This window comes from Odontesthes bonariensis, chromosome 21 (genome assembly GCF_027942865.1).
Source record: "Odontesthes bonariensis isolate fOdoBon6 chromosome 21, fOdoBon6.hap1, whole genome shotgun sequence".
NCBI lineage: Eukaryota > Metazoa > Chordata > Actinopteri > Atheriniformes > Atherinopsidae > Odontesthes > Odontesthes bonariensis.
The window spans coordinates 10,820,879-10,845,910 of record NC_134526.1 but is presented as its reverse complement, the minus strand read 5'-3'; the positions used below and the strand labels follow the sequence as shown (position 1 = coordinate 10,845,910).

Below are 25,032 nucleotides of genomic sequence, written 5' to 3'. Positions count from 1 at the left end.
GTCTTTGAAGCCGTGATGAGATGTTGAATGAAAGCAAATGAGAGGCTGTCAGAGATGACAGGAGAAACTCATAAGCTCCCAACGTCTCCGTGGGTTTTGGTGGGAACGGGGTCCAGGAGTGGATCAGAGAGGATGCCATCCCCCAACCCCTCCAGGAATCTGACTGACCACCCCTGTTGTCGCTCGTACCAGGTCAGATGCTAGATACTTGGATTTACACTGCCAGCAATGCAATGTTTGCACAAAAAAAGGAACAAATAGAATTGTAGACTGAACTCAAAGAGGAATACGCCCTATTGTCTAATAATATGTCCATTGCTGCAGTTTATGTGCATTTACAATTACTTGTTACATGTTATTTGTTTCAGTAAATGAATATTGTGTTTTTTTACAAGTTTGAGATTTAACACGGGAACTTATTTCTAGATTTCCAACTTATTTGACGCAGTCAAGCTTCCCATTTGAAATTTGAAATCCTTTTCATGAAATGGTTCTTCATAAAACATCATTTGGACCTTGTTTGCTTCCCTTTGGAACAGAGAAAGGGGTGCTTTCCCACATGTCAATGGCATTCAGCCATAGCCATGCCACCTGTGACACACAGATCTCTAAAGGATGAGGAGATGCTTTCCACCTTCAAGGCTGGATGACAGCTAAGCAGGGATGGGAACATAAACAGCAACGCACAGATCCCTGCATCGGGCTTCCCCTGCCTGACAGCTTCCTACTTACCATGCTGCCACTCTAAACCGCACGCTCGTGATTAAGTCATGTGTCAGTCAGCTTAGTGTGTGGCTCACGGAGCTCAAAAAACATCGGATTTTGACGGTAACTCATTGTGTGCTTGAATCCTTTAATGACAGTGATGATTTAATTGTGAACACTCAAGAGCATAAACCAAAGATGGCACAAATTTAGCAGCTATAGAGATTACAAATAATCACAGACAACATACCAGACTTATTTTCTGGGATGTTGCTGGTTGAGGAGAACACATAGCTCTGGCCTTTATCTGTGTTTTTCTTACTTGGACATTGTTGACGTGGGAAAGTTTTGCTTTGCTTGTGATGGAGGTCAGAGTGTGTGTTTGTGTGCCCGGCTGTGCGTGTTTGTGAGAGAAAAGTAAGAGGAGTGCCATACGTTGAGCAGGGGGAGTCAATTGTGAGGGTGCACAAGGTCTTATCATGTCCTATCTCAGTGGCTGCCTTGTAAACTCTACTGTTAGAGCTGCAGGTGTTACTGTCGAGCAGCATGGGAAAAGCCTCCCCCAGAAGCTTCCCAATGGGGAGTTAGTGGGGAGGAGGGGCACACAGTGGACTGTTCAATAGGAATCCAGTAAACATTTGCAGGTATCTTTGCTGTGTGAAAGTAGTTCATTGGCACTACTTCTGTAGCAAGCAGTTTGCCACATCCTCAAGCTGACATGTTCAAAATTTAGAAAGAAAAAAAAAGATATTCCAGATCCCATAAACAGACTTTGGTTAGTTGATAATCAAAACAGACTCTTCTATTGATTCATGGGTTAAATATTTAAACTCTAAGATTAGGGCCAGTTCTCAGGTTTGATTGTTATTGTCTTGTAAACCCAAAGACAAGAGCTCGCTGAATCCTGGCACACTTGATTTTAATCTTGAGTCTTTTGTGCATGATTTAAAAATATCTAATCATTTGTAATGTAAGAAGATTCTGTTCGGTTTATTTTTTTCCCACCTTCAGGTGAAGATCCATCATTTGAATCATGTGTCTCATTACCCTCTGCAAGGAGCTCAGTCACCATCCCAGCCCGAATCACCCTCTGAATTAACCCCACTCACCCGCCCCCCTGTACAGGTATGCACTCAGCCTTGTGATAGCTCTAGGCAGTGCATGTTCTTGTTGTGGGTTGAGCAATTGCATTAGTCATTTCACATTCCAAATTCCTACCCCATGCTACAATCAGAAATTGCTCTTGCCTTCTCTTTTTCTTTTTTCTTTTTTTTTTTAAATTTTCATCAAATCAGTTTATTTCCTCTTCATTTGCATCACTTAACATCCTCCGTGCAATGTCAGGGTGCAGGGGATTAGGCCCGGTGCTAATGCTATCTAAGTGTCTACTCTTCAGAGGTGGAAGTCTTGAAGGGTTTAGATGTTTGACCTGAGGCTCACAGGTTCCGATTACAGGCGCTTTGTGTCCTTGAGCAAAGTATTTACTAAGCTTTCTACGCTTCAGTTAACATCTACCGTTCAAATGAGTGATGTATAAACCTGAAAGCTATGTAAGTTGCAATGGATAATATCTTTTTTGCTTAGCAACGCAAATATCATACATATCTGAAAAAATACTCCGGCATGGGTTCGCCAATTTATCATCGGAATCAGAGCTGGATGCAGAGCTGCGGCCCCGCATGGCATGGTAACCTTTACCTGAACCAAGTCAATGCAGACACAAGAGATAGTGTTACCTCTGTGTCTACCTACATAATCTATGTTGCTTAGTGTCTTAGGGTGACAGAGAGAAGCTCCAGCATACAGCAGCCCACACCCGCACAGGAAAACCTCACTACAAACACACACTCGTGTATCAGTCCCACTGAAGTGACCACAGGTGTGCACATGGCAGGTATGCTCACACATATATGCAAAAACCTCTCTGCGCTCACCTGTCTCCTGTCAGGACTCTTTCAAACACAGACACAGGAGCTTGCCTATTGCACCCCTGCTCAGTCCAGCCCCCCACCCTGCTCAAAGCAGCCACCCTCGGGGCTTGTGCGTGCGAATCCAGCTTTGGACTCAGCAGCCCCCATCTCTGCACCCCCTCCACTCAGAGTCGTGAGGGAAATGAAGGCTTTAGGAGTTCATTATAAAACAACAGCAGTAGCAGCAGGGGATAGGCCTCCTGGGGCCACAAAGTATCCCTTCTCATCCATCCATCCTCATGTCTTTCGTTTATGTCCTTCAATATCTCAACCCCAGTCCACCCATGACACACTTCTCCGTCTCCTTTTCTGTCCCGCAGCTCTGCCGAGAGGAATGTGTTTGTTTTAATACGTGACATTCATGCAGAATAGAGTTAAATATTGATCTGCAATATTATAATATGATGAGTTAATATGGTGAGACAGTAGCATGGCGATGTGAACCTGTTTGACCTGAGTCATTGGAAAGACACTGACGCATTTCATGTATTACTGAGGTTCTCAACTTTATTATCTGGGAGGGGAAATTAGATTTGTAGCAAAGGACACATGCAAAGGTTCATACAGGTAATATGATGCTGTTATTAAATGGACCAAAACATATTGTTGCAGTGAAAACCATTTTATCTCTCCATAAGAAAAACAACTGCTTTTCAGCTAAAGTAAGGAAGTTTTAAATCTTGATTTTAACTTTAGAGGCTGATTAATCATTAAGATCTGAAATATAGCACTTAAGGTGAGAATATGGAACTTTTGTGATATATTGGTTAAGTAATGTCTGCTGCTGAGCAATATCAAGCTAGAATTGCTACTGTTCTTATGAAAGTAAGCCTGTTGAAATTAAAGCTCTGACTGAACTAATACAACATAGAAAATATGTCAGATGTTGAAAGTGAGACATGTAGCCATCTCATGAAAAATATTAACTCGTCTTGAAGTTGATTGCAGCAAAATGTCTAAAAAAACTTGGGACCAGGCCATGTTCACCACGGTGTAACATCCCTTCTTTTAACAAAAGTCTGTAAATGTCTGGGAACTGAGAAGGCCAGCCGTTGGACCTTTGACAGAGGGATGTCGTCCCATTCTTGTCTGATATAGGATTACAATCGCTTGAGTTGCATAGTTGCCCTACTCCCAACTTTTTTGAGACATGCTGCTGCCATCAAATTATTATTTTTTTTTCATGAAACAGTAAAACGTGTCACTTTCAAGATTGGACATGTTTTCTATGTTCTATTGTAAATAAGATATTGCTTTATGATACTTGCGAATCATCTTTAAAAGATTCATGATGCTAAACCAAGTTTCAAATTCACCCCATTTAAGGGCATTTGGTTCTGTTCTCTTTTAGGACTGACAACAAAAAGGTAGTTTTGGTATAAATTCAAAGAGATTCTTGTCCCCAGGGCAAGACCAGTATACCCATCATATGGAGAGATAATTTGCTTCTATAATACTGCACTATCATCCATAATGACATTTTTAAGGTAATTAAACCTGTGAAATTGTTTTATAATTGACTCCAATACTTTGGATCTGAAGTTGATGTTCTAATAACGAATGATAATGCGTAATCACAGTACTTAGACAGCAACATCAAAGCACCAGAGTACACTGTAAATACTTCATACAATAGCCCTCTGTGTGCTGTACATTCACTGATGGGTGGAAAGTTATGATTCACGGATAATAGCACATAAACTGTTCTCATCATGGTTGTGCGGCTGCCCGTTGTAACTTTCTAACAGCAATTTTGGGGGTCAAATGCTCCGCAAGGCAGTGCTTCTCTGAGTAATCACCTTTGTTATCGTCGTCATTATGATTGTCATTGTGGCTGGTGTGCTGGCCAGAGGCACAACACCTGTAAGCGTGCCCTCCGCCCACCCACCCCTCGCCTTTTACTGGGTGGTTTAGGGTGATGCAGCGAGACCACAGTACTTTCAGATGAAAAGGAGGGCAGGGCGTCATCAGCAGGAAGCGGCTTTCCAGAGTTTCAGTCAGGTGGACTGCGCTCGCTTCTCCATTGCGTGTGGATTACATGACGTGTTTGTGATGGCACGGTTGAGTGTGACCGCCTGCAGCAACTGAGTAAGACACAATAAGCTCGTAGGTCTTACGAATGTATGTCTTTTTATTACCTTATTTGTTTTAAATAAAAGTGTGAAGCAACAAGATAAAAAAGCACTCACTTTTGAATAATGGTTATATATATTCCCACATTCAAACGACCTGCACAGACATCTAGAATATGAAATTTCAAACAAATGCAGAAGGAAAAAACATGTATCTACAGAGAGGATAACTCTCCATAGCTCATAAATCTTACTGATATTTGCCAAAAGTTGAAGTGAGGTAGAAAATTATGATTCCACATTGTCAGACGCCTGGGGCCACACTATGAGTTATATTCATTTCACATATACAGTTCGGAATCGCTTAGACAAACCATAAAGTGGCCGATAAAAACAGATGTTTTGGGTCCAACATGCACTTTTGACCTGCACACATGGACATAGAGTTGGACATTAGAGGAGTAAACATGGTGATTTTCTTTGATTAGCAATTAGGGAAAATAGGGAGCATGACTGACCCACTTCAAAGGCACAGAGAACAAAGATGTGGCTAATTTCGACTTTGAAGACCAAATAGTTCAGTCGGGCAATTTTACACTTAAAAGTATAGGAAAGTGTGGGTTTCTATTAAAAGTTGAAATAGAAGAGCAGGGCTGGTATGTTCCCAAATTAAACTGATTTTCAAAGACAATGTTCCGTGTTTCCCTCACTGTTACCCTCTGCCTTTGTTCTGCTCAGCACGCATTACTCGACATGTAGAGATTTCCATAGACATTTCCATAAGAGCAACTGAAACCCAGCTTCTTTGTTTACACGATAACCCCAGTCAGTGGTGTCCGCCATCCCTCAAAGCTTCCAGTGATTCTAGCTATGCATAAATTTAGACCTTAACATTAACAATACAATTTGTTTAATATGTAGCAAGAGCAACTCAAGTGCTTTTACTCAAAAAGAAACTTTAAAAGTTCTCCACAGCAGAAAATATCAACACAGCAGTCAGAAAGACAGACAGGTAGCTTCCTCTTGAGTTCATTTCTGCCTTATTGGCAAAATTTGATTACAAGATTTAAAGTATAAAGCAGCAGTGTGACAGACACAAAGAATGACACAATAAATAGTAAAATGTCAGAAGACAATTATGAAACAATAAAGTCAGTGTCAGAGCTCCCAGGCATTTGGGATTCGGCGCTGCATTGCTGGATGCTTCCAGTCCAGCATCTGTTTTAAGAGCTTTTTTCCCTCTTTCCCCCCAAAAAAGTGGGATTTCAGTGCATCCAGCGAGAAAAAAAGCAGGTTAGTTTAAAAACATCCTTATCAACAGTAAGCTGTCAGTAAGCAAGTCTGTAGCAATATTATAATGATACATTAGTATATTCCTCCCAAAATAACATGCAAGTCAGAAAAGAGATCTGCAAACACACGCTTTGATGTGAGATCCCTCAGTGGATTGTCTGTAATAGATTACAGTTCAGTCTCGTTGAAGATCAATCTTAATCACATTTTCCCACTGCTGCAGTCCATCATTCTTTCCCTTTTTCAAGTCTTTATGCATTTTTGCATGTATACACCTCCTCCTCCCTGACACATGTTTGACACTCCACGTGACAGCACCAGCGCACCTGGCAGTGGCAGGACAGGCTGGTGAGGCGCATGGCTGTGTTGTAGCCACGTCCGCAGCACAGACTCTGACAGCTCGTGTCTTTGGCGCATGACCGGCCGCCTGTGCCCGGCGAGTAGCGGGAGGGCCTGCAGAAGCTCGGGGAGTCTTCCAGGTACACCAGGTCGGTAGTGCGGAGGCTCTGGCCGTGGCGACGGGGGCCTGCGAGCTCGGTCTCCCCCGTGGCTGCGTTGGTGACGCTCAGCACTCTAACAGCAGTGTCGTATCGATACTTCAGCAGCCGCCCGGTGTCATGAAAAGGTGACAGCTGCTTCCAGCAAGTCCGTACGGCACAAGAGCCGGAAACACCGTGACACTTGCAAGTTGTTTTCAGTCCACTCTTCACAGCCTGAGATAGGAGGGGGTAAAACAAAAGAAAGCATATGAGGAAAAAAAAAGAAATGTCAGCTCTTCCAGTTTGATTCATTACTTGGCCTCTTATCTGTGGGGTCTATCTGGACAGACTGAGACAGTTTCCTGCAGGGTGGGTAGAAGCTTAGGGGTGGTGGGATATGTGCCTATAGCTCACCTGAGTCAAAATTTTGGACATAATGGATTGATGGTGACTGCTCAGCTTGTCGTATTTCATTCACCTCACATTTCTCAGTTGGACAGCTCTTGCTATTTTTCTCCAAATGTGTTGAAACTAGCTCCGTCTGCTTCTCTCCTGTCTCTCTTTTCTAAAGCCCGAGGCACAGGTGACAGGCAGAGCAGACAGGGGAATCTCTCCACCCAGTATCTCACACCTGCCTGCCAGTGGAAAACATTGATAGGAATTTGTGCTCAAGAAAGAAAAAAATATATATATAAAGTAGCGGTCCGTGATGCTGCCCTTCATTTAGGTTAATAGTTCACTGAGCTTGATGGTCAGTGATGAGAGCGCAATCAGTCAGGCTGAGAGCTGCTGTCGTGGCAGGGGCCAGAGACAGGTCAAAATGAGAAGGCCAGAGGGGACTGCTGGGTTGAAAAGTTCTGCTCAGTTCCTCCCTTTGCAGGTATGAACCCCTCGGGGGCTTCAGAGCACCATTACTGTGAGCTGAGGGGAACTCAACCACTTCATGTTTTTTGTTAATGCATCTCCTGGTTTCTTTTCAGCCACACTGGTGTAAAACTTTTAACTCAGTCGAGATGAGATAAGATAGAGTTCTTCCTGTTGTGTTTTTCCTTTCCCATCTAGGTGTGAGCTACAGGAGTTGTACCCTGGGGCTGGCTATTTCAGAGCTTCAGAGTGGTGGTTATGAACATTAGGTGGATTTATGAAGAGCACAGTGATCCAGTAAGTGGAAAAAAATGCTTGCTCGTATATTAAAAAGAGGCCACAGATACAATCGTTCTCTCCAACATGAAACCTTTAATTTTCTGTTGGCCCGCACAGCAAGCTTTATCATGCCTGAAAACACCTGGCTCCAAAGATCCCACAGCCATCTTGTCTCCTTGCAGCACTGCCTCTGTGTTACCCACACAAGCTAAACATGGCAACAAATGGGAGAGGGGGCAGGTTTTCTGACTGGCACCTTTAAAAATATTCTGCATTTGTATTCTTTGGTGAACTGGAGTGTGTCAGAAGTGTAGCTGCTGGGAAAATTGCAGCCCGGCTAATTGAGCAAATTATGGCTTAGGTAAAGGTGTTTTTGTTGCCTTGGGGAGCAACTTCATCATAAAGGATTGGGAGAGGTATGCTGTTTTTGTTGAAGTCGATTTAATGTAACATCTCTGAACTCACCCGAATTCCAACGTTAATGTTGTGTGCATCGATTTGAGCCCTCAGGTCCTTGCTGACAAGCTTTTGGCCGAGGAATTTCTTGAGAAACTTGGTGCTGTATTTCAGGTTGTCGCCGCAGACACCCCACTGCCACGCTTCTCGGTGCTGGATGCCAGGGGAATCGTCGCACGTGCACCTCTCCATTCGCCCTGAGCTGCACGCTTTGGCGAGCGCATGGGTCAATGCTGCAGAGGACACCGCCAGCAGGAAGGCGGTCTCCTTGAATGCTGGGATGGAAGGAAAAGACACGAGAGGAGGACAAATCATTTTGTGTAACAAAAAATAAATAAATGAAAAAAAAACATTTTTAATCCAAGATAGAACTGGTCAGTTTTCTGGATCTTAGTGTAAACTGTGTGATTCCTTATATGCAATAATGAACGATGTCTTTTTGTGCCAGTGATTAAGCTTTGGGATAAAATGTTTACAAATGGCACACTACGTTGTCATGGCTCACAACAACCTCAGCGATTCTACGAGTTTTCTTGTGTCGTAACTCCTCTTCTGACCTTTTCCTTGTGGTTGTGCACTGTTATTTGCTTTGCCCAGAGTCATCACCAGGGTATATTTTGATCCAATTAATTATTATTTTGTCTAGGAAGGATTTTCCCAGATCAAAGTGCGTAATCACGCCACCCTTTTCCTCTGGGAATGGGCACTTTCCCGAGATAAAAATAACCACAGGGCTTGAACGTTCTCCACCGCACCGCATTTCTTGGCTTTCTACTCCCTCATTACGTCTCTGCTGACCTGTTCATGTTCTCCCACACACTGATATCCATATGCATAAATCCTGGAAGATCCTACAGCATTTTGTGTGCCCAGCAGACTTGCCAGGGTTTTGAATTATATCCAATATGGAGATTCAAGTGTAGCTAATCAATTGTCTATCAACCCCGTGGGAAGGATACTTTTCAAGGCAACGTTTAAAGTCTACGGATTAGGAGGAGTGTGTTGTTTTCACAAATCAGTTGGTTTTAACAGCTGCTCGAGGTGCCTGGGAGTGATGCAGTGGGTTTGTCTCTCGTCTTCAAAATAAAAAGACCCACAAGTTAAATTAAATAGAAATGGGATCCAATGCAAAATACTTTGCTGTATTAGTTTAAACTTATTTCTTTGTTGCAATATCATTATGATAGTAAAGTCTTTCCTTCAATAAGGAGCCAACAACTAAAAGAGGCAAAAATGTTTTTTGTCCAAAATATAAATTGGACAAAAAAAACATCACATATATACAGTATATATCTATATACATTAATATATATATTGGATACAGTAGTTTTTTAGCAACATATGCACTGGAGTTCACAGGAATTCATATGTAAAAGATAGCTAGGGAACCTTCCCTTCAAGAAGCTTTACATGTGGATGGCATGAAAAGTTATGAAATGGTAAACAAAAAACAATTTAACTTGATTAAAGTTAGAAAACAAGCAGCCTTGAATCTCCTCTTATGTAATTGTTCAGCTGGTGATACACATATTGCTCATCCTTGTTTTTTTTAACACTGATATTTCTAGATTCCTCTTTGTTTTGGTGGATTAACTATTGTTGTCACTAACTTCGTGTGGTTTAGCTACAAAGTGTACGGCCTTCTGACACACACTTCATTTTGGCATGATGGATGTCTTTATAAATATATCTGAAAACGAAATAAGTTTTATCTGCTTACCTGATAAGAAAAAAAACTATAACAGGTCACACTTGAGGTAAGTAGAAACACATGGAGATTAGATTTATTGTGACCGACCGAACCCAGCGCCCTCCAGCAAGAATAATTTCACTGCGGTCAACGTCAGTGAAACCGCCGTGGATTAAAATTAAAGACTGAAACGATGGCTAACCTCTTTTGAGGAGGCTTCCCCGGCCGTCCAAACTGCAGTTCCAGCGTTCGTTCCTAAACTGATACCGGCACTCCAGCAGGCTGAGGCGCACCGACTCCCGGAGCGTCTCGGCCAAACCGGGCTCCCTGCGGCACAGTCTCTTCTGCCGCCTGGTCAGAGTCATCTGTTCACACTGCTTCAGATGGGTCTTTCCTGTTGGGGCGTCATTGGAATATGGACCCGGTAAAAACACCAAGGGCTCACGACCTGTCAGCCTTCGAATGGGAAGGAAAAACACACATTAAGGATCAAATCTTGAGAAAACAAATTACTTGCCACAAAACTGAAACTCTTTCTAGTATTATTCTCCCACCACCAGCATTAATTTATCCTTTAAAATATCTAACTATGGAAAATGTGTACTTTTTATGTAAGTAACTTAAAAACAAACAAAAAAGAGCATTGTTTCAACTTTCCTGAAAAATGTTCATGAGCAGAAACTGTAATGGTGAAATTTTGAAAATGCGTAAAAAGATTTTACGAATTACCAAATGTTTTGGTAATTCAAGTTAATTTGATAAAACTGCAAATTCCAAATAGTGCGACATTTTTACTTGCAACAAAAGTTTAAAATTTGGTTGTTTTTTCTCCATGACACCAATGATATAATTCAAGAGTTTGCGCACAAATACGCATGAGTATTTTTTTCCCCCAAAGCAATCTTCTCAGGTTAAAAACTGCAAAGTCAATCATCAAATGGGATGAAAAAATGAATAAATTTGCTTCTGACCCGAAATAAGCTGCAGTGTGTGAGAGAAGGATGCAGAGAGCAATGAGTCGCAATAGGCAGGCGGTCCTTGGGAACCTGGAGCGCATGGTGCCGGGTTGGCGCTGTTCCTCATTTCGCTGATTCTTCTGTGGAGAAAGTCTCTGCCGTCTGGTCGGCGCTTCTCTTTAAGGGACCCCACATGCACACAGACTTTCATCCCCGTGCGTATGGCCCTGTGGTCCGCTGGGAGGCAGGGCTTTTTGGAGAAGGAAGCATCATCCTGCCGCACCCTCATTGGATTCTGTCAGTATTATTACTGTATGTTCCCTCCCACTGCAACGCCACCCAGGTGTAAATAGATGCACAAGCACTGCGGCTTATTGCTGTGATACAAGAACCTTGAACGCACTGAGTGGTGCAATCACATTCACGCCTCTATTAATTGTGATGCGCAAAGGGAAACAACCTCAAACATTTTTACAAAGACACTTGGCACTCAGAATGAACACTTTTCTTATGGTCTCCATCTCCTAACTCCAAACACTGTCACTGTACATGGAATTATCAGAATCATTTTTTCCCCCCCCAGAAATTTGTCTTAGTTTAGATGGCATGGCGTTTCCTGACTTCTCATTCTGAAGCGCCAAATTTAAAGACGGGAAACATCCTCTAACGGTGAAGCCAAAACAAAACTTATCGTGTTTAATCCTACAAGCTATTACATTTCAAAACTGTACGAACTTACATGCGAACAACGTAATAAAGAGGATTCATCCAACCCTGTAAACATATAACAGAACAGCAAACAGTGATTAAAATAAATTAAAGCACGCTTATTGCTTCCCATCAGACTCCATCTTCTTCCTCTAATGGATGTAGCCCCATCTAGTGGGGAACAAAATCCGGGAACAAAGCCACGAGTTGAATAATGTGTCATTGGACAGTATAATCAAATGTTTGTATTTGCTCTAAATATAGAATAGTGCTTCAGCAGCTAGTTAATGGAATAAGGTGACACGGGAGTATGGCTTAATAACTGCGCATGTAAAATCAAAGGTCTTTCACAGCAGAACTAAAACGATGGAAATAATGTTTTTTCCTGACTTTTATTTGCACTAACGGAAAGGAATACTATGTTCTACAATGTTTTCTATGCCATGTGCTGTCTAAACCACAGTAAAGTTTGTTCTCTGGTGGCAGGGTGCGTTTTTCTTCATTGCTGTTTACAATGATGACAAGAGATACAGGACTGTGTGGAAGTCTTGAGCTAATTCTTTCCATAAATGGGAAATAAGCGCAGTGATTTATTGAAACATGTACAAACATAAATTAAAATAATATTGTGAATAAGACGTCTTCTAATAAGTAGTCTTCAGTTCTCCTTCTTTCGCTCTGTCAAGATGATCCCGCTTCAGTATTGTTGAGGATCCATCACTCCATAAGACCTGTTGTCACTGATTTTCAGTCCAGTTCTTGTGTAATTTGGCATACCCCTGCCTTTTCTCCCTGTTTCCCTTCCTTAAGAATGTTTTCTTGACAGCCACCTTGAGACCATTTCTGATGAGGCTTAAGTGAACAGTAGATGGATCAACTGGAGGGCCGGATGCAGCTCTCGGGTCCTGTGTCAGGTCTTTGCTGGGCTTCTTCCTAATTGTTTAGAGACATTGCTTTAAGATTCTGTTCATCAGCTGTAAATAGTTTTATTTAAGACTGTCGCTTCTTCTTCTGTCCTTTACTTGTCCCATTTCTCAGATTTTTCAAGGACACAGTGCACACCGTGCTGAAATATGCCAATCCCAGTGTTGGTGCAAAAATACTAAAGGCAAGTACAAAATGGCCATAATGTACTTTTTGCATAATTTGTTGTTAGGGTGTCTGTTATCTGCAGGGAATAAGAAGCTCTGAGCAATTTATCAAAATGGAAACCTACATACCATGACTCTGGGGTGAGAGCAATGGATTCAACTACCTGTGTTAGAGTTCTTCAGAGGTCAAGATGTGAATATTATTCATTTATTTTCATTATTTAAGAATAGATTTACAGATTAAATTTATATCAACCGCATTCTTTCAAGATCATGATTATTTATTCACACTCCAAACTACTTAGTGGCGCTAATGAGTGATTTCAATATGTGCAATCAACCTTATATTTTCGAAGAAGAAGACGTGAAGCGGAGGAGGAGGATGACGAAGAAGAAGAGGCCGGAAAACGCCATTTTATTGTTGAACAGGACCAGCGAAGAAGGATCGAGAAACGTCAGCAAAGGTAAAACTGTTGTCTGGAAAATATACTGTATTCGTGTCGTAGATATAATTTAATTTATATTAAGGTAAAGCCCTCGAACTTGATCACATTTTCTTGGCAATGGCTGGTTTTAAATTGTGGAAGCTGGAAGCCAGATACTTTAAAGTTCGTTAGCTGTTTTCGTAGGTGTTTAACTTCAGAACGGCTCGATTGGCTAAGAAAGTATTTATTCTACCCATCGATCGCTGAGTACAAACAGTGTTTTTTAACACTCTTTAGGGAATGTGTCCGCTACTGTTGTCTCGACGCGCAGGGAGCTTTGCGTATTAAATATAAACGTAAACCTGCTGACTGGTCCTGGAAGGCTAACAGGCTAACCGGCTAACATACACGAATTGTCACTAACGCTAACTGTCAGCTTCTTATTGTGCCAGCGTACCCACTGATTTTAAAGTGTAAAGTCAGTTGGATTTCTAACTGGTGGCTAACGTAAAATTGCATTTATTAATAGTTACAAGGCACCCATAGTGCCGATACGTTGGATAGAATTACAAAGGCAACACATAGTAAGTAAGGACAGCATCGGGTTGCATGGGCGTCAGCTGACGAAGCTTAAGGTATTACAGAGTGAACGTAGGATTTTTTTTTTTTTACATTTATTGATTTAATGTCTTTGTGTGTTCGTTAAACATTTGTTGAGGAAATATTAACGCTTTTACTTGGATACAATGGCGAACATACTCCCCATAGATTATTGGATGTTTATAACACGTCATCATTATTCTGCAAAATGTTAAATGAAGTGATCAGATGGATGTAGTAAAGTTAAAAGGACAATATTTGTCTCCAAAGTGTCAGAATGCAGTGGAGTAGCACTATTGGCTAGTAGACAATATGAATACTTAAGAAAAAAACTCTACAGAGCTCCTTTAGTAGTATCACAAATGAAGGCTTTATCATTTATTGGAGCGGCTGACTTTCAGCTAGATCCAGTATCCAATATTTTCGCTATTATATGCTTCTTTTTCTCTTCATGTACTTTATTAATTTTTTTTAATGGGTAGTTCTCTTAAAAATGTTCCACTTTGGGTTTAATCCAGCCAGTCTGTAGTTCCCAGTCTGGTTTCAACCAATGTTCTGCTCACAGAACTGTCTGATAGGTCATGAAAGCTTATCAATGTCGGAGGCGATTATGCTCCAGCCTTGTTAGAGATTCTGTTGGTCGCTCATTTCAATCTTTATTTTTAGAGGAAAAAAGGTCCCCTTTGATCAAATGTATGAATAGCATACATAAACTGTAGTTTATGTATTGTCTTATGTTTTATTGTCCCTAATTTTAAAGTAAAATATTTCAAATTTGACTGTGCTTCTCACACATTCACTCTAGTATACACTTAAGGTAAACTTCCCTTTTCTTAAAAGATAATTATTTATTACTTAATGTTAAAAAAGAAAAGAGAAAGAGACAGTTCCTGTTTTTGTTAGTATAACTTTTATTAATAAAATGCATGTATGAGAGTTGAACTAAAGTGCTGTATTTGGTAGCAACGGTTAAACAGTCCAAGAGCAATATAGTAACATTTCATAAAGACACAGTAAAACACAAAGGCTGAAACCAGAGAATTAGTAAATCTTACCAAAAGCGATTAAATAACTTTCCAGTTGAAACCCATTAAGGCCCAGTGGATAAAACCAAAAGCATGAAGCTCAACTCAAATCAAACTTAAAAGTGAAGAGGTTGGTCTTCTTCAATAGTGTCTCAAAAGTTTTAATCATTGACCTGTTATAATATGAATCGATGCGTTTTTTCCTTAGATTAGTAGCAGCCAGTAGTAGCAGGGTTACCTTTGTTTTTGTGTTTCAATTTCCAAACATCTAAGAGCTTGGGATGGGTCGACATCAGCGTCTTTTTCGGATAAAGAGTATGAGGAACCTTAACGAACGGGGTAAAAAAAAAATACTGTCCGGTGACTGACAGTGACCCGAGCTAAAGGGCAACTCTTTGATTTAGAGATACATTGGTCTCTCCCTGATGGGTGGAGTGCCTAAGAGGTTTCTACATGAGTGCCGCCACCTGGCTGCGCCTAATCCACAGGTAGCTGTGTACCTGTTGGCATCTGAAGTAACATGGTAAGATGCACAATATCTCGTGTGTCTTGTCGCACTGACCACAGCCTGTCAGGCCTGTAGACTCGAAACGCTATGTTTCTGGTATTTGGCGGTGCTGCCTTAGTTTAAGACCAGGATGCAAAACCCGCTGTGAATGAACATTAGTGTTTGTGAAATGAAATACATTTGTAAAGGATTCTATATCTTATAGTTGCATCATACACAACTGGTTTTGCATCATAGGACTTTTGCTTAAAGTCACCAGCTAAGGAGGGGTGTTTGTTGTATTCTAACTTATAAGGAAATTCATATATGATGTATATATTTTTTTATGGAAGTATCTTTGAAGTCATTTCTTTGAAGCCCCCTGGAATGATAGAAATTGTGAGATAATGCCCAATGTTTAACTTAACTGTTGGACTCTTTGCTGGGTTTGCAGAGCTCCTGCCATATGATCAGCCTCAGCTGCTGGTCACAAGCACATATCGGGGCTCTGAGCTTTCTATCCAATACTACATTGCCACTAATTGGTTTTCTACACAAAGCAAGTCTTTAATCATTCTTCTTGCACATCTGATAGAACAAAAATGGCCAAAATTTAATCAATCCAGCCGTTGATGGATCTTATTTTACTCGCGCCTATAGTTGTGAGACTAAACATTCTTTTATACCCAAAGTCCACTTACTTAAATTTTTTTCATGCATAAATAACCATAGGGATCACGTTTTAGCCTCTGGACTCCACCTGCAACTCACTCTTGCGCCTGAACGCGACTCGGCACAAAACTGCTGCTTCTGCTTGTCTGCTTTGTGTTCACAGAACTGTCTGTACGAGAAAAAGAAAGCACAGTGACTCCTTTAAAAGTTCTTCCTCTTTAAGTATATAGTTCCAAAACCTGCAGGTCAGGACTCTTGCACGATAATCAGAGCAGTCCTGTATGATGTGTCAGTATTTCCTTTGCGCCTGCAGTGTTGTGCAGTTTTAGGATACATTTTTAAACCTGGGCCCATCACTCGCTCCTGGCTCTGTGTTTATGGTTAAAGGAATGTGCTTCATTTTGCTTATTGGTCTTTATCTCTTATTGCGGTGTTCACCTGCACATACTATATATAGAGCTTAGATAAAAGCAAGCTGAGACAAGTTGTCCTCCTTCTGGATGTTCTCTGGCAGTAAGTAGAGGAATATAGATACTGTCAGAAAATGAAGTGGCAACTGTTTAGATTTTTTTGAAGTGACATCCCAAAATGTTTCATGATGATGCTGGTTTTAGCTTTACAGTAGTAGATGTCATTGTTTGGGAATGTAAAATAATGATGATGATGACATTAATAATAATACTTGGGTGAGAAACCCTGACGTATTTCAGACTAAATGAATCATCTTACCTGTTTTGCGTGAGTTCTCCATTCATGAATGGAAAACAAAGCGGGAAAGGATGTGTGGTTTTACTCTACTTCATGAACTATGTAGATAAACTTGACTGCTCAGTCCACGTAATACCTTTCAGAGTAGTAACGCAGGTTAAGATTAGAACTGGGATTCAGGAAATCGGTTTCTTTCAAGGCTGCTGACGGTCGCTGCCTGTTCAGGACCAGACTGGCGTTGTCTCTAACCTAGCCTGGGTCTGAAAAGCAAACTATTTTCAGTGGTAACTTGTTCACAGATTGAAAATAGATGTCCAAAGGGGACGTCTTAAGTGTTTTTTATTTTATTGTATTTTTTTTTTTAAAGAAAAAGGAAGTTGCGGACAAGACGGAAGCTCTTTTTACAGTTGTTAAAATGCACATAATGAGAACAGGAAACAGCACTAACCCAACTAGTTTATCAAACCTAACACCCAATATGGTTTCCCTCCGCAGGTCAACCAAGATGGGGAATTTTGCTAGCCTCTTTAAAGGCCTGTTTGGCAAAAAAGAGATGAGAATCCTGATGGTAGGACTGGATGCAGCTGGAAAGACCACCATCTTGTACAAGCTCAAACTGGGAGAAATAGTTACAACAATCCCAACCATCGGTGAGTCATCTCCTGCGTAGCTATGAGAGTTTCATAGATTAACACCTACCCTGGCTGATAGCTCGGCTATGATTTAAAAAAACATTATTATCCCCATCTGTCCGCAGGTTTTAACGTTGAGACGGTAGAATTCAAGAACATCAGTTTTACAGTGTGGGATGTTGGCGGTCAGGACAAGATCAGGCCACTGTGGAGGCATTATTTCCAAAACACTCAAGGTGAGCGACACGTTTCGACGTTTTCATCCAAGTCCTCTGTCGGTTGACTCCTCCTTTACATTTGAAAACCTTTGTCCACCTCTATCATGCTGTTCCTCACCTCTTTTCCATTTTCAGGCCTTATCTTTGTCGTGGACAGTAATGACAGGGAGCGAGTCGGCGAGGCGAAGGAGGAGCTGATGCGAATGCTGGCTGAGGATGAGCTGAGGGATGCCGTGCTGCTGGTGTTTGCCAACAAACAGGTGAATTTATCTTATCAATAGCAGGCTATATGCTTATTATATATGCTTACAGAATGTGTTTTTATACATGGATTTTATTTAGATGTCTTGGCAGTAATTCAAAACTGCCAGATCATGTGCGCACGCTTCAGTCTTGCAGTGCTTAACGTTCACTAGTGAATGCAGGAACTCATGAAATAAGACTTTTCTATGAATCTATTGTCCCAGCACACACTGGCAGGATTTCCATCACACGTCCCACAAGTGCAGTCACATGTTCAGCACTAAGCTGGTCACGTGAAGGTCCTTCTCTCTCCGTTTTCCTCGATTTAAAAGTAAACTGTAAGACATAATCCATCTTAAGATGCGAAGGAATGTCCTCCAACTGATCCGTGCTGATCTTAACGGGCCGTTTGAAGTTTTTCTGTCAAGTAAACGGTTGTGTTTTCTGTTCTGCCAGGACCTGCCCAACGCTATGAATGCAGCTGAGATCACAGACAAGTTGAGCCTGCACTCTCTGCGCCACCGTAACTGGTATATCCAGGCCACATGCGCCACTAGCGGAGATGGGCTCTACGAGGGTCTGGACTGGCTTTCGAGCCAGCTAAAGAACGCAAAATGATCCATTTGTCCTCCTCTCTGTCTGTCAGCTCTGTCTGCAGCGTTTTTTGGGAGGCTGCACTGGTCCTGGTCTCACTCTCTCTTCTCCTTTTCTCTGTTTCCTCTGAATTGTTGGACTTTGGCCAGTGCTCCCCTGCATCCATGTACTGTACGTGTGTGTTTGGATAAGTATTTTTGAATGATCGAATGAGCGTTTGCTTGTACGTGTGAGCTAAGTGGGAGCAGCCCTGCTGTGCCTTGAACACAGTTTGCTCTCAGTCACCTCATTCCTCCAGTGTCATCCCATCCAAAGGCGCTGGTTTCCACCAAGCAAAAAGCAGCACAAGACGTCGAGTGCTCTGTGTTGTCTGAAAAGAATGTTTAAGAGACAAACCAAATAACAGTTCAGTTTTAACATTTGTCATTAAGGCCTTTTGATATCTGTTTATTCACCCAGCGTAACATTTTGACATTCTCCAAGAATTCCTTTAAGTTTTGGTATCTTTTGAAGATCTAAAAGATGGAGCTAAAAAAAAAAAGCAAATTTTCTCCGAATCTTTCATTTGACAAACTGCAGGTCTTTAATGTGCAGAATGTAACTCTTATTTGCCACCGGTTTCTGTGAAGATTTCTCCACATCTGTTCAGCCCCGCCTCTGAAAAATATCACATATAGCTTTAAGTCTGGTATTTTTCCATTTAGTCTTATTCTTATTTTTTTTTTTTAACCATGTAAATGATTAAAAGATCCACAGGGACTGGATCTGAAAAAGGCAATAAATGTTGCAGCGCATGTTTACATATGTGGAGGAGTGGAACCACTGCATGGTACGTGGTTGTGTGTGTCCTCTGGGCCTGTGTGGGTTTCAGCTACACCCAGTCCATTGCAATGACGAGGCCTTTCTTGTTTTGGTAGGAGTTGCTCCCACTCTGGCTCTTTATTTACTTGTTGATCTCTTGTGAGTATTTTCTTGGTTAGGGTCTGTTTTTTAATTTTTTTATTATCTTTTTATTTTATTTGAATGTTACTATTGATCTGTGTATGACCTCGTTCACTTAAGTGTGAGCTGCCAGGTGTTGTCCTATTTTTTTTTTTTTTTTTTGGAGTAAAATGTTTTTTTTTTGGGACCAATTGGTTTGCCTCAGAAAGGGCTCATTGTGTTCAGTTCAATTTTGGATTTGTCTGCAGAGCGTGAGGTTGCCCACTTTTGTTTCCTCATAGGAGACCTGCACGCTCCTGACCGCAATGTCGGAGCTGTAATAGATGGTACTTTTTGAATCGGAAGTATGTAGTCAGCCCTATAAACGCTTACTCAGTGCTTCAGGCTTTATTGCTTCTGCCCAGGGCACTTCCCCTGTTTGTTATTTACATCAAATTATGCCGGTTTCACAACTCCATCAGCTTGCACCACACGGGCTTGTGTGAAGACGACTATTTATCGCTCAGCCGTTGCAGTGAACCCACACACGGCAACTCTCCTCATTGCTCTACACCAGCAGACAGTTGAAATGTGCAAGTTAAAGTGTTGCTTCAGTTTAACCAGATTAGTTTTCCCCTCACACCCAAAGACCTCTGCGATTTGGGGGGGGGGAAACCAGTATTGAACAGTCTACAGCCCTGAGTGAGTGAGGATGACTTAAACTGACCTCAACAGGGAGCTTCGTGTTCCCTTTTTGTTTTTTCTACAACTGGATTTTTAGATGTTTCTTTGAAAGTTGTAATGGAATGACCAATCCTTGTGTTACAGTGTCTAATTTAAATAGTAGAGATGTAATCTGGTAAATGGCAAGAAAAAAAAAAAAAAGAAGAAAAACCTGTAAGAAAAATGTGTTTTAACATGACATCTCCCACCCTTTGTTCAGATGTGAAGCTTTAATTTGCAAAAACCATTTCTGTACAAATGACATGCTGTGTTCATATGTATTTCTTTTACGCCTTTTTAAACTCATCCTGTAACATCTGATAAATGCACTATATTAAAGAGAATCTCTATTATAAACTCTTCCTAATGGCTACTTCATAGCAATAATTTAGAGATGTATGTCTAGAGAAGCGTGTTCATCCCTGTGATGACTCCGAGCAATGAAACTCCTCCATAGTTCCGTCTGGAAATGTCACATTTGAATCGAGTTTGAAATGTAGCTCAGAGCAATGTGAATTAGTTTAAATGTCACACTATGCTGGCATACTATAACTTGGGTTATTATTACAACTATAATAGAAAATGATGTGATCAGGGAGTTGTCAGATACTCTTTAGAGCTTGTTTTCTTGATCAGTAAAATATGAAGTCCTGTCTGTCACATCATCCTCAGTTACCTGCCAATCAACTGGCTTAGAAAGAAGTCCATAACTCGTTATTACATGTTGCTTATCAATTATAGTGACATCATTCACCAAAAAGTCTATTGGTTTTACTTTTGCATTTGGCACCAGTACGGATATTAACACTTCACTGTAATGGTTATGTTCTTAACGAGTTGTTTGTCTGATAATATGAGATTGAAACGGAACGGCTTCCTACATTAAAACTCCGCACAATGTTGCAGTTCCTCATTGTCGCCAGCGGATGGCACACTCGTGCCACTAAATAAACTTGTATTTAGCGTGATGGTTGTGCCTGCAAATGAAGATAATCAGATTCTGCAGAAGTGTTGACACGTTCATCTACATGCCAGACCGGTATGACACATTCTAGAGGACAGAGGTTAGATCATGTCGCCATAAAAATGGTAAATAATTAAAACGTTAATGTAATTATTATGAAAAATTCCCCAACAGGTTGGAGACGGTGTGCAGGCAGGGATCGGGTATAAAACATCCTGATGGCACGGCAGTATTTTAAGGACTAGCCCAGCTGTTGCAGTCCAACTCGCAGGCTGTTAATGAAGACCAATGTTTATTGTGAAGGTGAGATGAGGAGAGTAAAATTCCTCACAGTCCTACAGTCTGCACAGCCTCCTTTTCCGCTCCATCTGAAATGCAGGTGGCCAATTCTCTATAGAGTTGTTACCTTGGAAACAGCACCTATGTATTTATAGTGAGCAACTGAGAGGAGATGTTAAGAAGAGAGCAAGAGACCAGAGTGTTAGAGGTTTTCTTTTAGCTTTCAGCACACAAGATGGGATGGAGATGATACACTTTTTATTCACTGAAGCTCTTTAATTGAGCAGAGGGTAGCATGTGATGTCATCCTCACCAGTCATCATTTCTCACCTTGTATTAGCAGGGGCTGCCCTTTATATATTGGCATTAAAAGATCCTTGATGTCCTAATCTGCTATAAATCTGTTTTTTTAATGGTTACACTTCCTGCTTTATTGAGGCTGTGCTGAGGTAATTATCTTCTCTCACGCTGATGAATTTAAATCAATGTGGTGTAGCACATTTACAATCTCTCCCATCTCTCCTGACATAATCTCTCCCCACTGTTTCAAATGCTGCAATGACCAAATAAAGCTGAAATTATTCGAATTAAGTATGTACACTCACACTTTACTCTCACACCGCGCTGCACTTGACCTTTAGCAGGAGCTCTGTGTGGATTCACTCAATCTCACCTTGAAGTGTGACATCACACTCTTTGGTTTCACAGCACATTAACCCTTCACCCATTTTCAGAATCACTTAGAGCCACATTGTTAACATCTTTCTCACCTCCTGTGGTGGAAAAAGTAACTAATATACTTAAGTACAGCGATAGATATTATACTTCACATGCATATTGCCATTCTAATGGTGCTCCATGTTTATTCTATTGTTATCTTAGAGACTGACTTTAAATGAAAAACTCTTAAGCATGTAAAAATCAAACCATTTTTTTTTTTTAATCAAAGTTGGGAACTGCTGGATAAAACTACTGATGAAGTAATAAAACTTTGTCTGAGTTGTCAAGTGAAAATTAAAAGCTACCTAAGCAATCGCTCATCATCGGTTATTTTTCTGCAGACCCAGGGTTTTCAGCACAGTGGGCCGTTTCTTCATTTTAATGAAGGACTTTTACATGCAATCAAGGCCATTTACATTACTCTAATAGTATTTTCACTGACATAAAGGATCGATATACCTCTTTCACCACCAGTGACCTCTGTCCCATGGGGAAAGCTGCCCATTATTTTTCATTGCTTTGGCTCAGTCAAGGGACATAGAAAATCAATTGTAAAGGGCAGGAAAATAATACATTTATTCAAAGGTGGCCAACTTATGTTTTGACATGAAATGTCAATCTTTATCTCCACTCCACACTCTAAAAGCACACATTTTGTTTTCATTCTTTAAAAACCTGTGTGTCCAGTTAAGGACAACACACACCTTGTGTTGTTTTCAACTCAGTGTGTTTTCACATTTAATGCAAATTTTGTTTTGAATATTTCCACAAAAGCAAAAGCTGTATCTTTGTAAAATGATCGCAACATTAAACCCCAATTCCACACAAATTGGGACCCTGTGTTAGGTGTAAAAAAACAGAAGAAGTGCTCTCACATGAAAACCATATCTTATTCAAAGGGAAACTTTGAAAACAGAAGACTTACGACTTAAATCTGAAGACAGCAACACATCTCAGAAAAGTTAGGAGGGGGCCAAGTTTACCACTGTGTAGCATCCCCTCTTCTTTTCACAACAACCTGTAAACATCTGGGAACTGAGGACAGTTTCTGGAACCCTTACGAGAGGAATGTTGTCCCATTCCTGTTGGATATAGTATTTCTGGGTCTTCTTTGTCACAGTTTACAGTGGTGAAAGTTGTAAAAGATGCAGTATGTGGTTCAGTATTGTCTTGCTGAAATATGTGAGACCTTGAATGAAAAAAAGTGTCCCCTGGATGGGAGCACATGTTGCTCTATAAACTGCAAATACTTTTCAGCACTGCTGGAGAATTTCCAGATGTGCAAGTTGCTACTTCCATAGGCACTAATGCCCCACCATACCATCAAAGATGCATGGTTTTGAACTGAGCACTGATAACAAGCCAGATGGTCCCTCTCCTCTTTAGTTCAGAGGATGTGGGATCCTTGATTTCCCAAAAGAATTTCAAATTTCAATTCTTCTGATCACAGAACAGTTTCCCACTCTGCCTCAGTCTGACTTAAAATGAGCTTTGACCCAGAGAATAGAGAGAAGTGTTTCTGGATCATGTTCACATATGGCTTCTTCTTTACACGGCAGAGATTTAACCTGCATTTGTGGCTGGCATTGTGAACTGTGTTCACAGACAATGATTTCATTGTAAGTGTTCCTGAGTCCAGGTAATGATTTCCATGATTTCCTGCCTGAGGGCCCAAATATCACGGACATCTGATATCGATTCTTGGTCACATCTCGTGCACAGAAATGTCTCCAGATTCTCTGAGTCTTTAGATGATGTAATGTATTGTATATGATGGAATATTCCAAACGTTCTTCCTTTTATTTGGGGGAACATCGTCCTCAGTCTGTAGACACAGTTTTGTCTACAATACTAAATTGTTTCTCTTCCAACATTTGATAATATTGAATGTTTTTGTTGTGAATAATAAATGAACTTCTGAAATGTGCATGTCACTGCATTATGTTTTGTCATTTACATTTTAAACCCTGTTCCAACTTTTTGGAATTGGGATTGTAAATTACTGCCTGACATGGTGACATTTATTAGATCCACTGAGATATTGACACATGGTTAATGTGGAGATAATATTCACATGCGCTGTGCAAAATTCTTAAAACGCTACTACAAAGAATTAAGTCTTTGCATTTTTAGTCTTTTAGCCTTTAGTCAAGCTAATTATTCATAAATGGAAATAGGTTGGTTGAAAAGTAGGCCATTGTTCCACGTTACACATAATTTTCTGATTTACTAGCACAGAAGTCACAGAAGGTGCACAGCAGTGTACTTTAGGCTCAGCTGGTATTTTGAATCCAGACCGTCCAACCCACACACACGCCAAAGTAAACAGTTCTCCACCGACTACACCTCTCTAAAAACTGGTCATTTCTAGCCTTTCACATTGCCATGGAAACACAGGATTCGTCTACTTCATCAGCAATGGATCAACGCTGAGGCCAAGAACGCTCCAGCCTCACACAGATGAGTCTTTGTCATCAAGAACAAGTTAGACACTTTCAAAATCAATAGACTGCGAAATGTTTGACCGCATGTTTATAAATTCCATACCTTAATTTCTCTCTATCTTTAAGGTTTCAACATGTGAATGATAATAGTGCCGCAGCTCATGAGATTATCAAATTTGAGATCCTTCCATAAAATGAGTTTGATTGATCATTTTATGTTGATGAGAGTTGATAGGAATTACCAACAAAATGCACTCAGAGTCCAGTGATACCCAGCCTTGCTTCCCTTCAAAGGCTTGCAAACTGTCCGAGGAGTTTCAATAATGTGGAAAAGACAAAGAAAAAGAAAAAAAGGTTGTTTTTGGGCCTCAAGCATTAGAAAAAGAAATAAAAGCATAGAATAACGTAAAAAAAAAAACATGGAGTTAATCCGTTTGAACTACTGGTTTAATCTTTAACATGGTATAATCTTTCATATGTTTCTGATGAAAAAGCTTGCAGAGGCTTAAGTTTAATAATAGTAACAATGATGAAAAGTCGGAAAAGTCAACTGTCTTGTACCAATTTAGTGGAGTGAAAATGTAAGCTACAATATTTCTGTTTGAAAAGAAGCAGCTAGTAAGTAAAAACTACCAGCACTAATTTGTAATTGAAAAAATCTAGTTAACTTTCAATACCTTCTTCCAATGTCCTCTCTGTGCTTTAATACTAGAGCCATTATGAGTGAATAGAGTGAATGATCAATGGAGAACTTTAGCACCCGCCCCTGAACTGATATTTGGTGCACTCTGCGAATTATACCCAACGCAACCAC

General features: G+C 40.7%; 2 protein-coding genes across 2 annotated transcripts; one reads left to right on the top strand and one right to left on the bottom strand.

The window, feature by feature from the left end:
- Window positions 1-4,869: 4,869 nt before the first annotated feature.
- wnt9b (wingless-type MMTV integration site family, member 9B) lies at window positions 4,870-10,910 on the bottom strand. The gene is made up of 4 exons (XM_075453977.1): window positions 10,780-10,910; window positions 10,011-10,264; window positions 8,128-8,393; window positions 4,870-6,753 (listed from the first exon to the last, which is right to left on the bottom strand). Exons 1-4 carry the CDS (start codon window positions 10,863-10,865, stop codon window positions 6,292-6,294), a joined length of 1,068 nt encoding a protein of 355 aa, XP_075310092.1. The 5' UTR covers window positions 10,866-10,910; the 3' UTR covers window positions 4,870-6,291.
- A 2,016-nt stretch (window positions 10,911-12,926) lies between these two features.
- On the top strand, window positions 12,927-20,173 carry arf2a (ARF GTPase 2a). Its single transcript, XM_075453402.1, has 5 exons — window positions 12,927-13,027; window positions 16,976-17,130; window positions 17,238-17,348; window positions 17,466-17,590; window positions 18,030-20,173. The coding sequence occupies exons 2-5, from the start codon at window positions 16,986-16,988 to the stop codon at window positions 18,189-18,191; spliced, it is 543 nt and encodes a 180-aa protein (XP_075309517.1). The 5' UTR covers window positions 12,927-13,027; window positions 16,976-16,985; the 3' UTR covers window positions 18,192-20,173.
- Window positions 20,174-25,032: the final 4,859 nt, after the last annotated feature.